The sequence below is a fragment of the Malaya genurostris genome, chromosome 3 (assembly GCF_030247185.1).
Source record: "Malaya genurostris strain Urasoe2022 chromosome 3, Malgen_1.1, whole genome shotgun sequence".
Classification (NCBI taxonomy): domain Eukaryota; kingdom Metazoa; phylum Arthropoda; class Insecta; order Diptera; family Culicidae; genus Malaya; species Malaya genurostris.
This window is the reverse complement of record NC_080572.1, coordinates 297080918-297095560: the sequence shown is the minus strand read 5'-3', so window position 1 is coordinate 297095560 and position 14643 is coordinate 297080918. Positions and strand designations below refer to the sequence as shown.

The following is a 14643-nucleotide window of genomic DNA, read 5'->3' as shown; positions in this document are numbered from 1 at the left end:
ACCTAGCTTTGAGTAGACCGGGCAAACGAGGCGGTTACAGGTTTGTATGCAAGAGGCCGCCGCTTCCGACGGCGGGTCGGCGGCCACCTCACCCGGCGTCGCCTCGGCGGCTTTATGCCGCCGAGCCATCTTGGCTTCGGTTATGTGGCTGCGCCACATCGTAATGTATTCGAAATTACCATTTCGGTGAAATCACTCATTCGGCGAAACGACTTTCGGCGAAATGACCTATTCGGCGAAACGACTTTCGGCGAAATGGCATTCGGCGAATCGACTTTCGGCGAAATGGCTTTCGGCGATATGACCCGCTCCCTTCGTTTATTAAGAAATAAATAACTAGCTGACCCGTCGAACTTCATCTCGCCCGAATTTTTTTTGGAATTTATGTTTTTGGACAGTAGAATTGTCAAACGTCTAATGCTGTTATTGTATCTTTCCATTGTTTACTGATTACTTGGCTGCGATGAATTCACAAAAAAATTGTGAATATGTTAAAAGCTTTTGTTACACAAAAATTAAGCGAATGCACCGATCTCCATATCATCTTTTGAGTCAGTGCATCGAATAGCGATTGTTGATCTCTCTCAAACTAATGGTTTCTACATATGGGTTAAAAAGTGAAGCAAAAATAAATAAGATTACTACTTTAAATTGATTCCGCAAATTTACAAAAGCTGCCCTTGCGACTTGTAGTTTGTCATTTCTCGCTAGTCTGATGATATTATTTTGTCGTGTTTGATGAATGTTCGTAGCGTGACAATCACAGGAACAATTTCCGATTAACAATTTAGCGATAAAACTATTTTTTTTACTTTTAATTTATGACTTCTGGTCAGTCAGTAATTATTTAGTGAGGTTCTGACAAATCAGAGACTCGGATGATTCGCATCGCTAAGTTCGACTCCTCTGGTAGAAAGTAAAAGTTTAGATGCGAGTAACCTTCTTCTTACTTAAATGAACCTTGTTACGTCGAATTTTTCCGCACTTTATCTTCAAATCCTCACTCCTCCTTGAGTACTATGGCTCCACATTTTTCATATTTTTTCTTCTCTCACTATCTCTAGTTAGTTTGATATTGTTAAAAAACCGAATGATAAAATGAGTAATACTTGGACATTCGAAAGCTTAAGTTACTATTCTTTTAAATATTGTGTCCATTAACTTTTACATGAACACTGCATTCGTTTAATAGTTTTATCAATAGTCGTCTCATTAGTCAACACCACATAATTTTGTTTAGTACCCCACCTACGATTAACGAATGGTGGTGTTCGGTACTGAAAATTATATCAGAAAGTTTTATATGAAAATAAAGTGCAATTGTTCTGTTATAGAGGAGTGAAGATGAGGAGTGATTGTACCAGTATGCAGCTTATCGTTCGAGTCAATGCATAAAATCTCACGACTAATGGTTTTCAATCCACCAGAATTTACCCGACGCGAACGAACTTCAGCATGCTAAATGCAAGGCAAACCTCTTTGTTTGATCTCATTATTTAAACAGCAGCATCTTATCATTGATTCGTACAAAAATCGTTCTATTTATAAGGTGATTTGTTCAACTCACGCCTACAATGGCCAAAATAAACATCTAATTGATTACATTGCACACAATGCATCTTCTTTTAAACAATATCAGAACTTTTGATCCTGTTTACGGTATAGCTAGAATACTCATATGCGTTCCATCATTAAATCATTTGGCAAGTAATAATGTTGATACCCAATTAAGCACGTGGCTCGGAGTGACGAACCACATGAATTCACACAAAACAACTCGTTGCGCGCCAAAAGATTCAGGATTTTTCCCACTTTTCCGGCAAATTTTTTTGATGTACGAACCCGGCGGGGGTAGAAACTAATCAAACAAAAAAGATTCATGTAAATCCGACCATCCGTTCTTACGTGATGCGATTACAAAGAATGATCTCTGCATTTATATATATATATATATATATATATATATATATATATATATATATATATATATATATATATATATATATATATATATATATATATATATATATATATATATATATATATATATATATATATATATATATATATATATATATATATATATAGATAGATAACAGATCGGCTGAAAAGTTCGTATCGTTTCTATGAGAGGGCGCCACTAGAATTAAATCCATACCATTTTCAGTTAGTACCAACCTTTCAAAGCTGTCTGATTATTAGTTTGTGAGATATTGCATTTTGAGTGAAGCTACTTTTGTTATTGTGAAAAAAAATGGAAAAAAAGGAATTTCGTGTGTTGATGAAACACTACTTTTTGATGAAAAAAGAACCGCCGATACCAAAAAATGGCTTGATGAGTGTTATCCAGACTCTGCACCGGGCGAAGCAACAATTCGTAAGTGGTTTGCAAAATTTCGTACTGGTCATATGAGCACCGAAGACGATGAACGCAGTGGACGTCCAAAAGAGGCTGTTACCGATGAAAACGTGAAAAAATCCACAAAATGATTTTCAATGACCGTAAAGTGAAGTTGATCGAGATAGCTGACACCCTAAAGATATCAAAGGAACGTTTTGGACATATTATTCACGAATATTTGGATATGAGAAAGCTTTGTGCAAAATGGGTGCCGCGTGAGCTCACAATCGATCAAATACAACAACGAATTGATGATTCTGAGCAGTGTTTGGAGCTGTTATATCGAAATAAAACCGATTTTTTTCGTCGATATATAACAATGGACGAAACATGGCTTCACTCCGGAGTCCAATCGACAGTCAGCTGAGTGGACTGCACGCGATGAACCGAACCCAAAGCGTTGAAAGACTCAACAATCGGCCGGTAAGGTTATGGCGTCTGTATTTTGGGATTCGCATGGTATAATTTTCATCGACTACCTTAAAAAGGGAAAAAACATCAACAGTGACTATTATATAGCGTTATTAGAGCGTTTGAAGGACGAAATTTCAAAAAACGGCCTCATTTGAAGTAGAAAAAAGTTTTGTTTCATCAAGACTATGCACCGTGTCACAAGTCGATGAAAACCATGCTGAAATTGAACGAATTGGGCTTCGAATTGCTCCCTCATCCACCGTATTCTCCAGATTTGGCCCTCAGTGACTTTTTCCTGTTCTCAGACCTCAAGAGAATGCTCGCTGGTAAAAAATTTAGAAGCAATGAAGAGGTAATCGCTGAAACTGAGGCCTATTTTGAGGCAAAGGACAAATCGTAATACAAAAATGGTATCGAAAAGTTTGAAGATCGCTATAATCGCTGTATCGCCTCTGATGGCAATTATGTTGAATAATAAAAACGAATTTTTGCAAAAAAATGTGTGTTTCTATTAAACGATACCAACTTTTCAGCCGAACTGTTAATGTTGCAGATTTTTGAACTGCAGCCACGGTACCTCTGAGAAAAATCGTTGTATCTGCATGAGATTGAATTGTTTAACACAAGTGTTCGGATAACACGGGGAATGTATATAAGAAATGTATTATTATGCGCAGTGCTTTTCGGTCCACGATCATTCTATCAAATACAATAAGTTTTCCTTTTTATTGATAAGAGGAAAATTCATGGCTTTGTTGCACTTTTTAAAGTTGGAGTTATTTAATCATGATTGCAAACGGCCGATAAACAGTAGAGACAACGATCGAAAGTAGACGACAAAATTAGGGATGTCGTAATATTGAGTAATCAATTAATTATCCAAATAATCAAGTAACATGTAATCGATTAGTTTGAAACTAATGTTCGATTATTAAATCAATTGAATCATTTGAAAAATTCAATAACAACAATCAATTTATCAAGTAATCGATTTTTAACCCATATAATCGATTAAAACTTAATCGATGAATTTGAAAATTATACTTCATTATTGAATAAATCGAAAAATCCGACATTTCTAGAACAAATAACAAAAACAGAACAGAGCTGCCAATGCTCAATATTTATCTGAATATATGCACGATTTTTCTGATTTCGATAGACACTAACAAACCGGATCTTTTGCCAGATTTTTTATTCCGAGAGGACCATATTTTATTTTCTTAGCACATGGCACCCAGAAAAAAATTAATCCACAATGTAGAATGTACGTATGAATTTTAAGTGTACACGTTCGAGTGAAAACAAGAATGACTTGTCCGCATTCGTTCGAAAGCATGTGTTCGAAGAATAGTCGATACAGACGTAAGCAAGCATGATGATTCAAAATCAGTGAAAAAACAAGTCAAATAACAAATGATATCAAAGATTTTTAATTACAACTCAAATCTGTACCAGAACTGATAGTTTAAAGTTGGATGGGCGATGTTTTTATGCATGCACGATGTTTAAAAGTGTGATTGATTCGAACGTAAACGGGAATACGAATTTGATATACTTTCGAACGTATCGCATACGGCCGTAAACAAGAATGAGGGTGATAGTATCACTTCTAGGAAATGTTGTTGGTTGCCTGCTTTCAACTACATGTTAAACAGTACTTTATTATTTAATCTTTGGATAAACTTTTCATTATACAAGGGTTGATAATCTTAACTAGAATAGTTTCTCTTCGTTTTCATAAGACACCAATTCGGGTTTTGAATGTTTTTGCTTACTTCTGCTAACCCTCTCCTGAATCTTTATCGTTATTTCTGCTTTGCATTTTTTCTCGTTCACTTGTGGATACATTATTCCATCGGTTTCTATTATAGGAATTTCTTCACCAGGAGTGTTCAGCTCAAAACATTCTGTTCCATCACATCCTGCTTGCTCATGTTCCCATTCCTTTGAAATTGCTCTGTGATGTAGCAGGAAACAACGATTACCGACAGCAACGCATATCAATTAGGTAAATATTGATATGGCAACAATGGTCATGAGAATTACTAGGAAGTGTTCGACAACTCTCGGAAAACATCAGATCTCAGCTTTGAAACTATAAATAAATCATCCTAGCTTGCTCATTCTATTCCATGTTATCTAATCAATTCATACATTCTTTGTTGCTTCTCCTTTCCTTGCAATTGGAGTGCGTTTCGGCAAACATTGAGAATCCTATTCAATATAAAAAATATGCTTGCAACAACCATTGCTCATATACCAGTAACATTAGTAGATGTGATTTGCCCACACCCGTAAAACTTCTTGATAGGAGTGAGTTCATTTTACTTTTACTGATACTCGCTTGAACGTTGACATTTTATATATGCGAAAGTGTATGGTTTATTAGAAAACATGCTCGTTTTAGGTTGCAACTTGGTTGACTACTACACTAATTTCGATACATACTCAGTCCTTGACGCAGTCGTTAATTAGAAAAAAAAAAAACCTATTCAGCGTTCATAGACTGCGACTGTAAAGTTCTTCAAAAGGAGAAACGAAAAAAAATACTATTTTTGATTCAAAATAGTTTAAAAAAAAATAATGCTTAATTTTTATTAGTAAAATTACTGTCGTTCACTATAACAATGTTTTAAAACAAAAATAAAAACGAATTTTGGACTAAGAACGAAACGGATTCGGAACATAAAAGAAATAAATATATGATTATTCAACATACAAACATATACTACAAGCTAAATCTTCGTATGACACACTTGTAAACCGCGTCCAGAGTAGTAACATTATGCTGCTCTACACACAGCCTTTTGGCTGCGAATTCTGCTCTCGCAAACGCAACTCTATTCATCAATATAGATCACATAAACTAGCTTTGATCTACTGCTGTTTGCTACAGTTATTGTGTATAAAAAAAATTGTGGGCGGGTAGGGATTTCACCACTAGATTTCACCTAGTTTAGTAGAAATTTTTGCACCAAGTATCTTCCGGGCTGAGTAGCGACTCCAAGTTGGCTGGTTTTACCGCCGCATGGCCGATGTGGTTCGGTTGCGAAATTGGCAAACATTGGAAAACATAGTTTGTGTTGTAATTATTGTCCCAGAACTGCTGGCCTCGACAGTGAAAGCGTAATGCCATTTCGATACGCTGGCCGATCTGAACCGAATGGCCGTAGATGGTGAATGCGAATTTGTCGGAGAATCCGTCGCAAGAGTTCGGAACATAGGATGCCTGCAGATCTGCGAAACTTCGCCAGTTATCGATACTGTAACGTACGTACACTGATTTGTGAAAGTCCAGATTCCGTACACGCACCGTTCCGGTGATAGTCAGTGTGATCGGATCCGTCACGGCAGCATTTTCCAAGTTGACCTGCTTCTCCCGAACCAGATCCATGAAGCAGGGTAGTGCACCTGGTTGCTGGAACAGTGGTACTAATACTCGATCTGCGCGCGGTCCTAGACTGATCTGTTGTTGCGGAGGATCTAGTGTAAACTCGAGGTCTTCGTAGGCGGATTTGGGCACTTTGGGAACTTCATCGACGAACGTTTTAACATCGGCTAAATCCAGCCCTAAGACGTCCGCGAATCGAACAATCTTCTTCCGACCAGGTGTTCCGGGTGGAGTTTTTCCTGTCTTCAAGGAAGAGCACCTTCGAACACGCTGCGGACGACTGAAATCTTCGTCATCGTCATCTCCGGAAGACGCCCCTTCTCTTCTGCTTCCCTTTTCTTCCACTACTTCAGCGACACTACACTCCTTAAGCATCTTTTCAACCTCTTCCATTTCCACTCGAGGGCTCTGCTGCTGCTGCTCCTCCTCCCTTTCCTCCTCTTCAGGTTCAGGTTCTCTTGCATCTCCGTTGACGAGTTTCATCATATCGATGTGGCAAGACTGACTGAGGTCGAATGTGGCAATCTGCGTATCTTTCAGCATTATGGCATTTCCGTTGGCTAATACTTTTCCGTTGTCTTCTGCAGTCTGCAGTTGTGAAGTGTCTTCACCATTTGATAATTCGACTTTCGTGCCAGTACTGCTACTCACAATTGTGACAACCTCGTCACCATCCATGGTCACATCTTGCAATGTGCTGTTTGAATTATTCGAACTTAGCCCGGTGAAGGTAGAATCGTGCGTATCAGTGGATTGTGATGGTGGTAACGATTCCGAGCAGCTATCGCTGTCAGCCGTTACCGGCAGATCTCCACTGAGTAGGTGACCATTTTGAACTTTGCATTTTGCTTTCGATGGATCCGCTGTTTCTGGCACGACTGCGGTTTTTGATGAGGTAGATTTTTTGTTCGGCAAACGAGAAACGGCGGCAATCCTCGGCGAAGACGACGACGTTGTGCATTGGTCAGAGTTAGTACAGTCGTAATATGTAGTACAGCCACTGGACGATTTTGGATCGGAATCGTACAAATCTGGATCGTAGAACTGGCAATCGGTTGACCCTTGACTTGACGAACTATTTTCGAGGCTTGTGGCATGCGTCGTCGTTGAACAGGGCGAAGAGCACACGTAACCAGACTCGGGTGCTATTTCCGCCGGTGTTACCGATGTTGTTTCAATTAGGCGGGTGTATTCACATTCGTCGACCGGTGAGCCGGGACTTTCGATCTCCACTCCAAAATCAAAGAACGAATCGGCCTCGTTCGAAGCCATGCGCAACGGTTGTAGCATAGTTATCGCAGCATCCTCCTGTGACAACCAGGTGTTTCCGCTTTGCTCGGTAGCTGGCAGAACGTCTTCGTCTTCGGCATTTCCCTGTAAAGAATATTTAACCCTAATTAATTGCGATTAAAGGCTGGTGTTGTTCTAATCTACATCGATAGTGTGGGTATACTTTTTGGAACCGTTGGTTAGTGGTACTTCTACCGATGAATGTTTTGATAGCCGATGGTGAGGATGTAGATGATGTGGCACACGGTCAAGTCGTTGTGAGCATTGTGATGGCAATCGTTGGTCGTCGGCGGGGTCATTTGGAACGCCAAGTAGTATTGTGGAGACATGGTGGCAGAACATAGAAAGCAGTGAGAGCATGCGCGCAAAGTTTCGTGTGACAATTTAGTTCGCTCAAAGAGCCAAGGTAATACGGGTTTGTCCAATTCTCACGGATTTTTTTTTTGGTATGGGAGGAGAAACAAAAAATAACAGAACGGGACATCAATTCGCTACGATTAATTTGTGTACAATTTTCTGGCTCGGTTTGAGCTGATTTTCTGTCTGATTTGTCAGATTTGCGACAGGAGGATGTGAGGTTTCAATTTTACATGAGGATGCAGGAAGAAAAAGAAACAACAATTGCGCCAGATTAGTGAATGTGGGATGATGTGATGCGAACAAGCGAGCGCTTCCAGCTGGCAGATCTCACCTGTGCACCGAGTGTTCGTAGGCGGGATTGGAGATTACGGGCAAACTCTTCGGCACGACCACGGCACGACATGCCGATCGGTAGCAGTGATGTGATTCCGCACGGTCTGTCAGGTCCTCCCCCGGATGCTGACGCATCGCCTGGAGTGCTCATGGAAATTAGGCAGTTTCTGAGGAAAATGAGAGAAAAAGCGGGCGATTAGATTCACTCTATTCTGAAAATAAACTAATATATGTGTAGATAACGGTAACTGTTACGGTATAATGAACAAATAAAACAAATCTTTTGCCTGCTTCGTTTAATTCGAAACCTGATTCAACAATAACCATGAGCATTTATTTCAAAAAGTTAACAGTTTAAAAACAGTTGATCGTTGTAATTCAGAAACCATTATTAAGTCTATAACTCATGACTGCATATGCTGCGAATAGATGCATAAAAAAAGACCAAATTCTTGCGATTTGTGACTATTCAAAACGCTGCTCAAGGATATCATAGGAATAATTCGCCAGCAACAATCAATAAGAAAGACAATAAACTTGCAAATGTTAGACAGGAATAGAATATGATAAAACTAAGCACTTGAATTTTAATAGTTCGGTCTACAACTAAATGTAAAATGAACCACATCTTACTAACGGTGAAAACCAAAAAATAAGAAATCAGGTATGGAACCTCGGCCTCAGCAAGGCCAATAGCACCTACCTCTCTCTCTCTACTCGTGAATTAGGACCCAGCAGATTGTACCCTAATGCCATCGGAGTAGCTGTATGTCCGAGAAGTACCCCTAGCATGGCAGCGCTGGCAAATGGACATTAATGCCGACAGTCAAACTAGAAACGTACCATTATCTGTTGCGGGTGCTGCCTCCTGGTGGTCAATCGTTGACTCAAATTCTCGTATGAACGGTCGGTCAAGTAAACCCTATCGTTTTGAGAGTTTACGAATTGCTCAATTGGAAAAATTTTCTCGTCACAAAATACAATGTTCGGAAATTGACCGCTTTCGGCCAAACGAAGCAACTCCTTCGCTCTCTCAAGTCATCAAGTCAAGGCAAAAGGTGGTCATATCGAGCAAAAGTGAATTAATTCTGAATTTTGTATTATTTTTACACATTTTGTACTTTGAGTTAAGTAAAAGTAATTTTCCAAACTGAATTTATGGCCTTTTTAATTGGTTACACTTCGAGTGCCGGACCCTGTATATAAATAAATAAATAAATAAATATTTGTATAAAATTCAATACATAATGTGGTGGTGGTTGTTCCTTTCCTCAGAACTAAACAAGAAAATATAAAAGTAATAATGCAATATTTGTTTGAATACATTAACTCTTTTAAATGGAATTCTTGATTAATAAAAATATGCTTAGTTGATATACTAGCAGGGTGGCAAGTGAATCCCGGTTTTTAGAATAGCCTCAAATCGCGTCTTTTTAGTTTTTTTTTTTTAAATATTCCTTTAATTCAAGCCTTAAACAGATATCCCATGTACAATGAAGAACATTATAATAGACCAGCTAATTGAGGATTGAAGCACTTTGCGGATATCTCGATGCATAAATAGAAAATATTCATTATCACTAGTGCGTATAAGAAAAGCATACAGCCTTTTTCTAGTCATCTAGGGGCTTTGGTTACACGTAACCGATTCCTTCCGAGCGCATAAAGACTGTCCCAGAAAGTATGTACGCAACCAAAAAACCGCTGCCATTTCGCAATGGTTTAGAATCTGTCAATTTTTATGGCTGCGTCCTGTTGTTTACACTCCTCTCTAACCACTTGTGCAGTTGTTTATTCGTTTTCATTAGTTTGTTTCGAAATACGTGGACTTTCAGCAGAACAACGTCGAAAAATTGTGTACAAATGGTGCACAGAACGCGGACTGCTGAGAAAGATAGCAAAAATGGAAGGAGTAAGTGAAAAAGCCGTGCGAAATGGAATCGGGAAGATCGGTGAGGATAACACCTTTGAGGATAAACCGAAAACGGGTCGAAAAAAAGGTCCTGCTAACCCTCAGTTGGATAAACGTATACTGAAGGCGTTCGAGCAAAAGAAGGAAGTTTCAGTTCGGGATGTGACTAAAAAAGTGGGCACCATGGAAAAATTCATATAACTTGACGAGAATCGATACATTTTGAAGACAGGCTACAGAAACATTGTGCATACCATAGATATGACTATATGGGTGGTGGATGTAGCAAGTGCCTTTAAAAAGGAGGGGTGTAATGTTTGTACTGGCGTAACTCCGGAACTACTGAGCGGATTGCTATCAAACATGGCCAGTGCGGTAAAACTTCATTTCAATCGAATATAATTAGATGAAAATGAAATTTTTGGTCGTTGACTGTCAGCATACCCATTCTCATTCATTTTACTTTTGTTGCCGAAGTTCCCAAAATTCATCGTCAATTGAATAACCGCGCTTAATCACTTGAAGTTCTGCTTCCTCAGTTTATAGTGCCAAATAGTCTATCTGTTTCATTGACTTCCTTGTCTTCACTGTGAATAGTGAACAAGTGCGAATGAATAGGCCTAAACATCAACTCGATGAAACAAAATTCTCTCCAACCATAATGATAAATAGAGGGTGGCGGTTCTCATTTGAGTTTTCAATTATCACCAGCAAGTTAAAATTGATAAATTTGACTGTTTGAAATGCATTGAGATGTGTTTCGAAATATTAAAAATAAAAACTGAAAGAGGGAACAATTAATTCACGTTTATTTTGTAATTGATATTTCAGTTATATTGACTGGCTTACCTTTCATCCACTATCTTGAACCAATTCGAATGTTTACATGAACCTCACTTGAAGGTCGCTCTCTCGTTGAATTGTAAGAGATATTTTGTTACTTCAAGAGATCAACTGACGGTGGTTAAACTGAGCATCGTTAAAAAGAGAAACGAATGATGAACGGGATGATACCCCTTCGCTGCGACAGCGAAGATAGTGTGTTAGAATATGAAGTTTACTGTAGCAGAGTGATCGTCAGTGTGTGCACACATTCACAGTTTTACAGCACTGAACATGGCACATGTACTTCTTGCTCATCAGAAAAGGTCATAAGCGTATTTTCATAGGTAAGGGGCGTAGCAAGTGTCAATAACATGGGGGGTCATGAAAAAATTAATATAATGTGATGAGAATCGATACATTTTGAAGACCATAGAAACATTATGCATACCTTAGATATTACTATATGGGGGTGGAAGTAGCAAATATGGGGGAGTTGTAGTGTTTGTAATGGCAAAACTCCGAAGATACTGAACGGATTGCTATCAATCTTGGCACTGATACTTCTTGCTCTTCATAGATTATCATAAGAGTATTTTAATAAATACTTTTTTCACAAGTTAGATATGATTATAAGGGTATTCGTGTGCGGTGGATGTAGCAAGTGCCTCTAAAAAAGGGAGTGTAGTGTTTGTAACGGCATAATTGCGGAACTATTGCTGTCAAAGTTGGTACAGAGACTTCTTGCTCTTCAGAGATGATCACTATGACTTCATTTCACTTCACTTCTTTTCACATGTGGGAGGGGGTGGGCAATGACAAAATTTATCTTATTTAAACAGAAGCGATACTTTTTGAAGACTATACATACTTTTTTGAAAACTTGAATATGGTCTTTAGGGTGAATATAATGAGTGCCTATTAAAAAGGAAGTTTAATGTGAAATTGTTAGAATTTTTCCAAAATACGATACTTCTTGTTAAGTACAAATATTATTATCACTTCCCAAGAGCATTTCTAAGGGGAGAGGGAGGGGATTGTGGATAAAGTAAGTCTAAAGGGGGATGTAGTAAGTGTTTGCTAACAGGGGGAATTCGAGGCGAAATGTTACGAATTTGTGAAAATACACATGTTCCGACAGGCATAAATATTTATTACAACTAATAGATGGTCGTAAGGATATTCATAAGCGTGAAGTAAGTAAGTAAGGGTAACAAGTATCTCTAATAAAGAATCAGGACGGCAAATTGTTTGTATATATCTGCATTGTTCCATAAAACTCAGAAAATTATCACAAACTTGGTTTTGTGATTTAAAGGTGGTACACACTAAGATTCAATTCCGTTGTTCGATAATTTTTCTGATAAAAACTTTCGGTAATCAATAGAAATTACCGATATTTCGGTACATGAACGTCATTTTACAAAAATTATGCAAATTTTTACCGGACGATCAGTTTTACGTAAATTTTCATTTCAGAATTTTTTAACTAGATATGCAATTCATACGGTAAATCTGGATAGTCGCCGAGTACGGTATAAACCATACTATCCGTATGGTAAAATTATCTTCCAATAACCGAACTTCTGTGAAAACTGAATATCGTGAAACTAACTGTCAAACAGTTATTAAAATTTTCATTAAGTGTTTTTTAAATAACCATCAATCTTGAAGAGTTCATCGTATGGATTGAGGTACAGGTGCTAAAGTTTTTAAAACAATAGAACCACTAAGAGCTTTTTGTTTATCTATAGACAGAAAATAATTTTGTATCACTTGTCCACTTGCTGCCTACACAATTCGTTCGAGGGTGATTTCTGGTGGACTCGACGGGTTGTGCAGTGTTTTGGAAGGCGCTCATAATTCCGGTCAGCCGGAACATTTGACTCTTTTTTCGTGGAATAAAACCATAGCTACAACAGATTGGAATTTTCTTCATTCGTTTTTGTGAATGTGTGTTGTTTTTTGAAATCCGGAAATACATAATATAAACCAAAGGGAAACAAACAAACAAAAAATTACCATTTGGTTTACAGTTTACGGTAGATGTTTGACAGTTCAGCAATTACCGAACGATCGGTAATCAATTTAATTACTGAACTGATTACCGAGCGTTCAGCTGTTGAAAATTCGGTAAACAATTACCGAATTCTGCGAAAGCAGTTAGGGTGGAGACTTAGGTTTGGAATCGAGCGAAAACGACATAAGACATTTGGCATAAAAAAAATTCAATTTCGGAAATCTCAAAATTGTTCAAAGTCCCAAGGTCGGTTTTATTTTTTTTAATTACATCAGATCTGGACCTTTCCATCTAAGACATTTGGCATAAAATTTTTTTTTTTCAGTTTTGCGGTTTGCCGAAGTTAAGCGGTTTTCAATGTTGAACATTGATTTTGTTTTATACCTAGTTGGTAGATTTTGGATTAAAACCAATTAAACGCTATTTAGCATGAATTTGATTTGTAGAAGTAAAAAGAGCGCAGCATTTTGTTTGTTGACCACTTCATTATAACAACTTTTTTTTCAATAATCCTTAAAAAGTGACTGAAAGTAGTTTTAGTTCATATAAATCCAATCTAATATTGTTGCACCACGAAGTGTGCAGGTGTCCGGTGGTTAATTGTTAATTAGTATTAGTTATTGATCAAGAACACAAATTAATAAGTAAAATGGTTCAGATTTCATTTGAGTCCACAATACTGTATAACAATGAATGAAAGCTTCTATTTGTAAACGAGTAGCTGTTCGGGGTTTAATACTAATTTTAGCATTAGTCAACACCAACCGCCATGAGCACTGATTATTATAAATATCTTTCCATTAAAACAGATGCATGTGTTCCCATCATAAATATTGACATTTGCTGTTACTCATCTGCTTAATTTCTTTCATTTTTTTGCTACTCATTCGTCTTAAAATACATACATCACTCCCCAACCCAGTGCGAAGTGATCAACAATTGAAACATTAAATGAAATGCAAAACGGCACTTATTTTGTTGCAATAATTGCTTCTCAGAAGTGTGCATTCGGGTGTGTCTTATATTCAAACATTACAATCTTCAGGATTGTTGTTGATGAAGAATATGAAAGGATTTTTACCAATGGAGCACGATGAAATTTCGACATTTGTGTTTTTTGTGCGAATCTATTTAATAGAAGCTCACTGTTTGAATTTACTTTGAAAAAATTATGTAAAATGTTTAGTAATTTTACTGTTTTGCTGGATTTTGCAAAATAGGACTAGACCCATTCTAGTGTCTACCACCTGAAAGCAAGTATGTCTCCAAGTTCACCCACTCATTTCAAAATCCAACAGCATTCAGGAAAAGGTAAGTGACAAAAACATCCCAAAAAACGCACTGTGCAGCAATGTCTGGTAGAATTGAAACTGACAAGAGGTGACTTTCAAAGGTTCAGGATATAAATAAAAAGGTTAACCGACCAGTTTAAATCAGTTTGCATGTGAGTGTGAGTGAGTGAGAAATAATTTATGTCGCGATGAATTATCCACCGTAACTCTTCGGTCTGATTGTGACAATTCCGAATGTGTAAGTAAAAGAATAATATTGTCACAAAATATATGTGAACAAGCTAACAACCGAGAGATAAAAACCGGGTTTCAATAGATATTAGAACAAAAAAAAACCTGTTTTAATCCACCTAGTGGTGTATGGATGCCTTTCTTATATCACTCATAACATCATAATTATTGCTA

The 14643-nt window shown here is 37.6% G+C and overlaps 1 protein-coding gene across 5 annotated transcripts in view; it reads right to left on the bottom strand.

Moving 5' to 3' along the window:
• Positions 1-4452: 4452 nt before the first annotated feature.
• Positions 4453-14643, bottom strand: part of LOC131434723 (glycogen-binding subunit 76A) — a 47639-nt gene continuing 37448 nt past the window's right edge. For 2 of the 5 annotated variants that reach the window (XM_058601772.1, XM_058601773.1), the window contains exons 3-4: positions 8191-8359; positions 4453-7583 (exon numbers count right to left, since the gene is read on the bottom strand). In XM_058601772.1, coding sequence (XP_058457755.1) covers positions 5775-7583; positions 8191-8359 — 1978 coding nt within the window. In that variant the 3' untranslated portion in view covers positions 4453-5774. Of the gene's footprint in view, positions 7584-7662; positions 7691-8190; positions 8360-8895; positions 9312-14643 lie in introns of those variants that run through there. The other 3 variants (XM_058601777.1, XM_058601775.1, XM_058601774.1) reach the window with 3 other exon arrangements.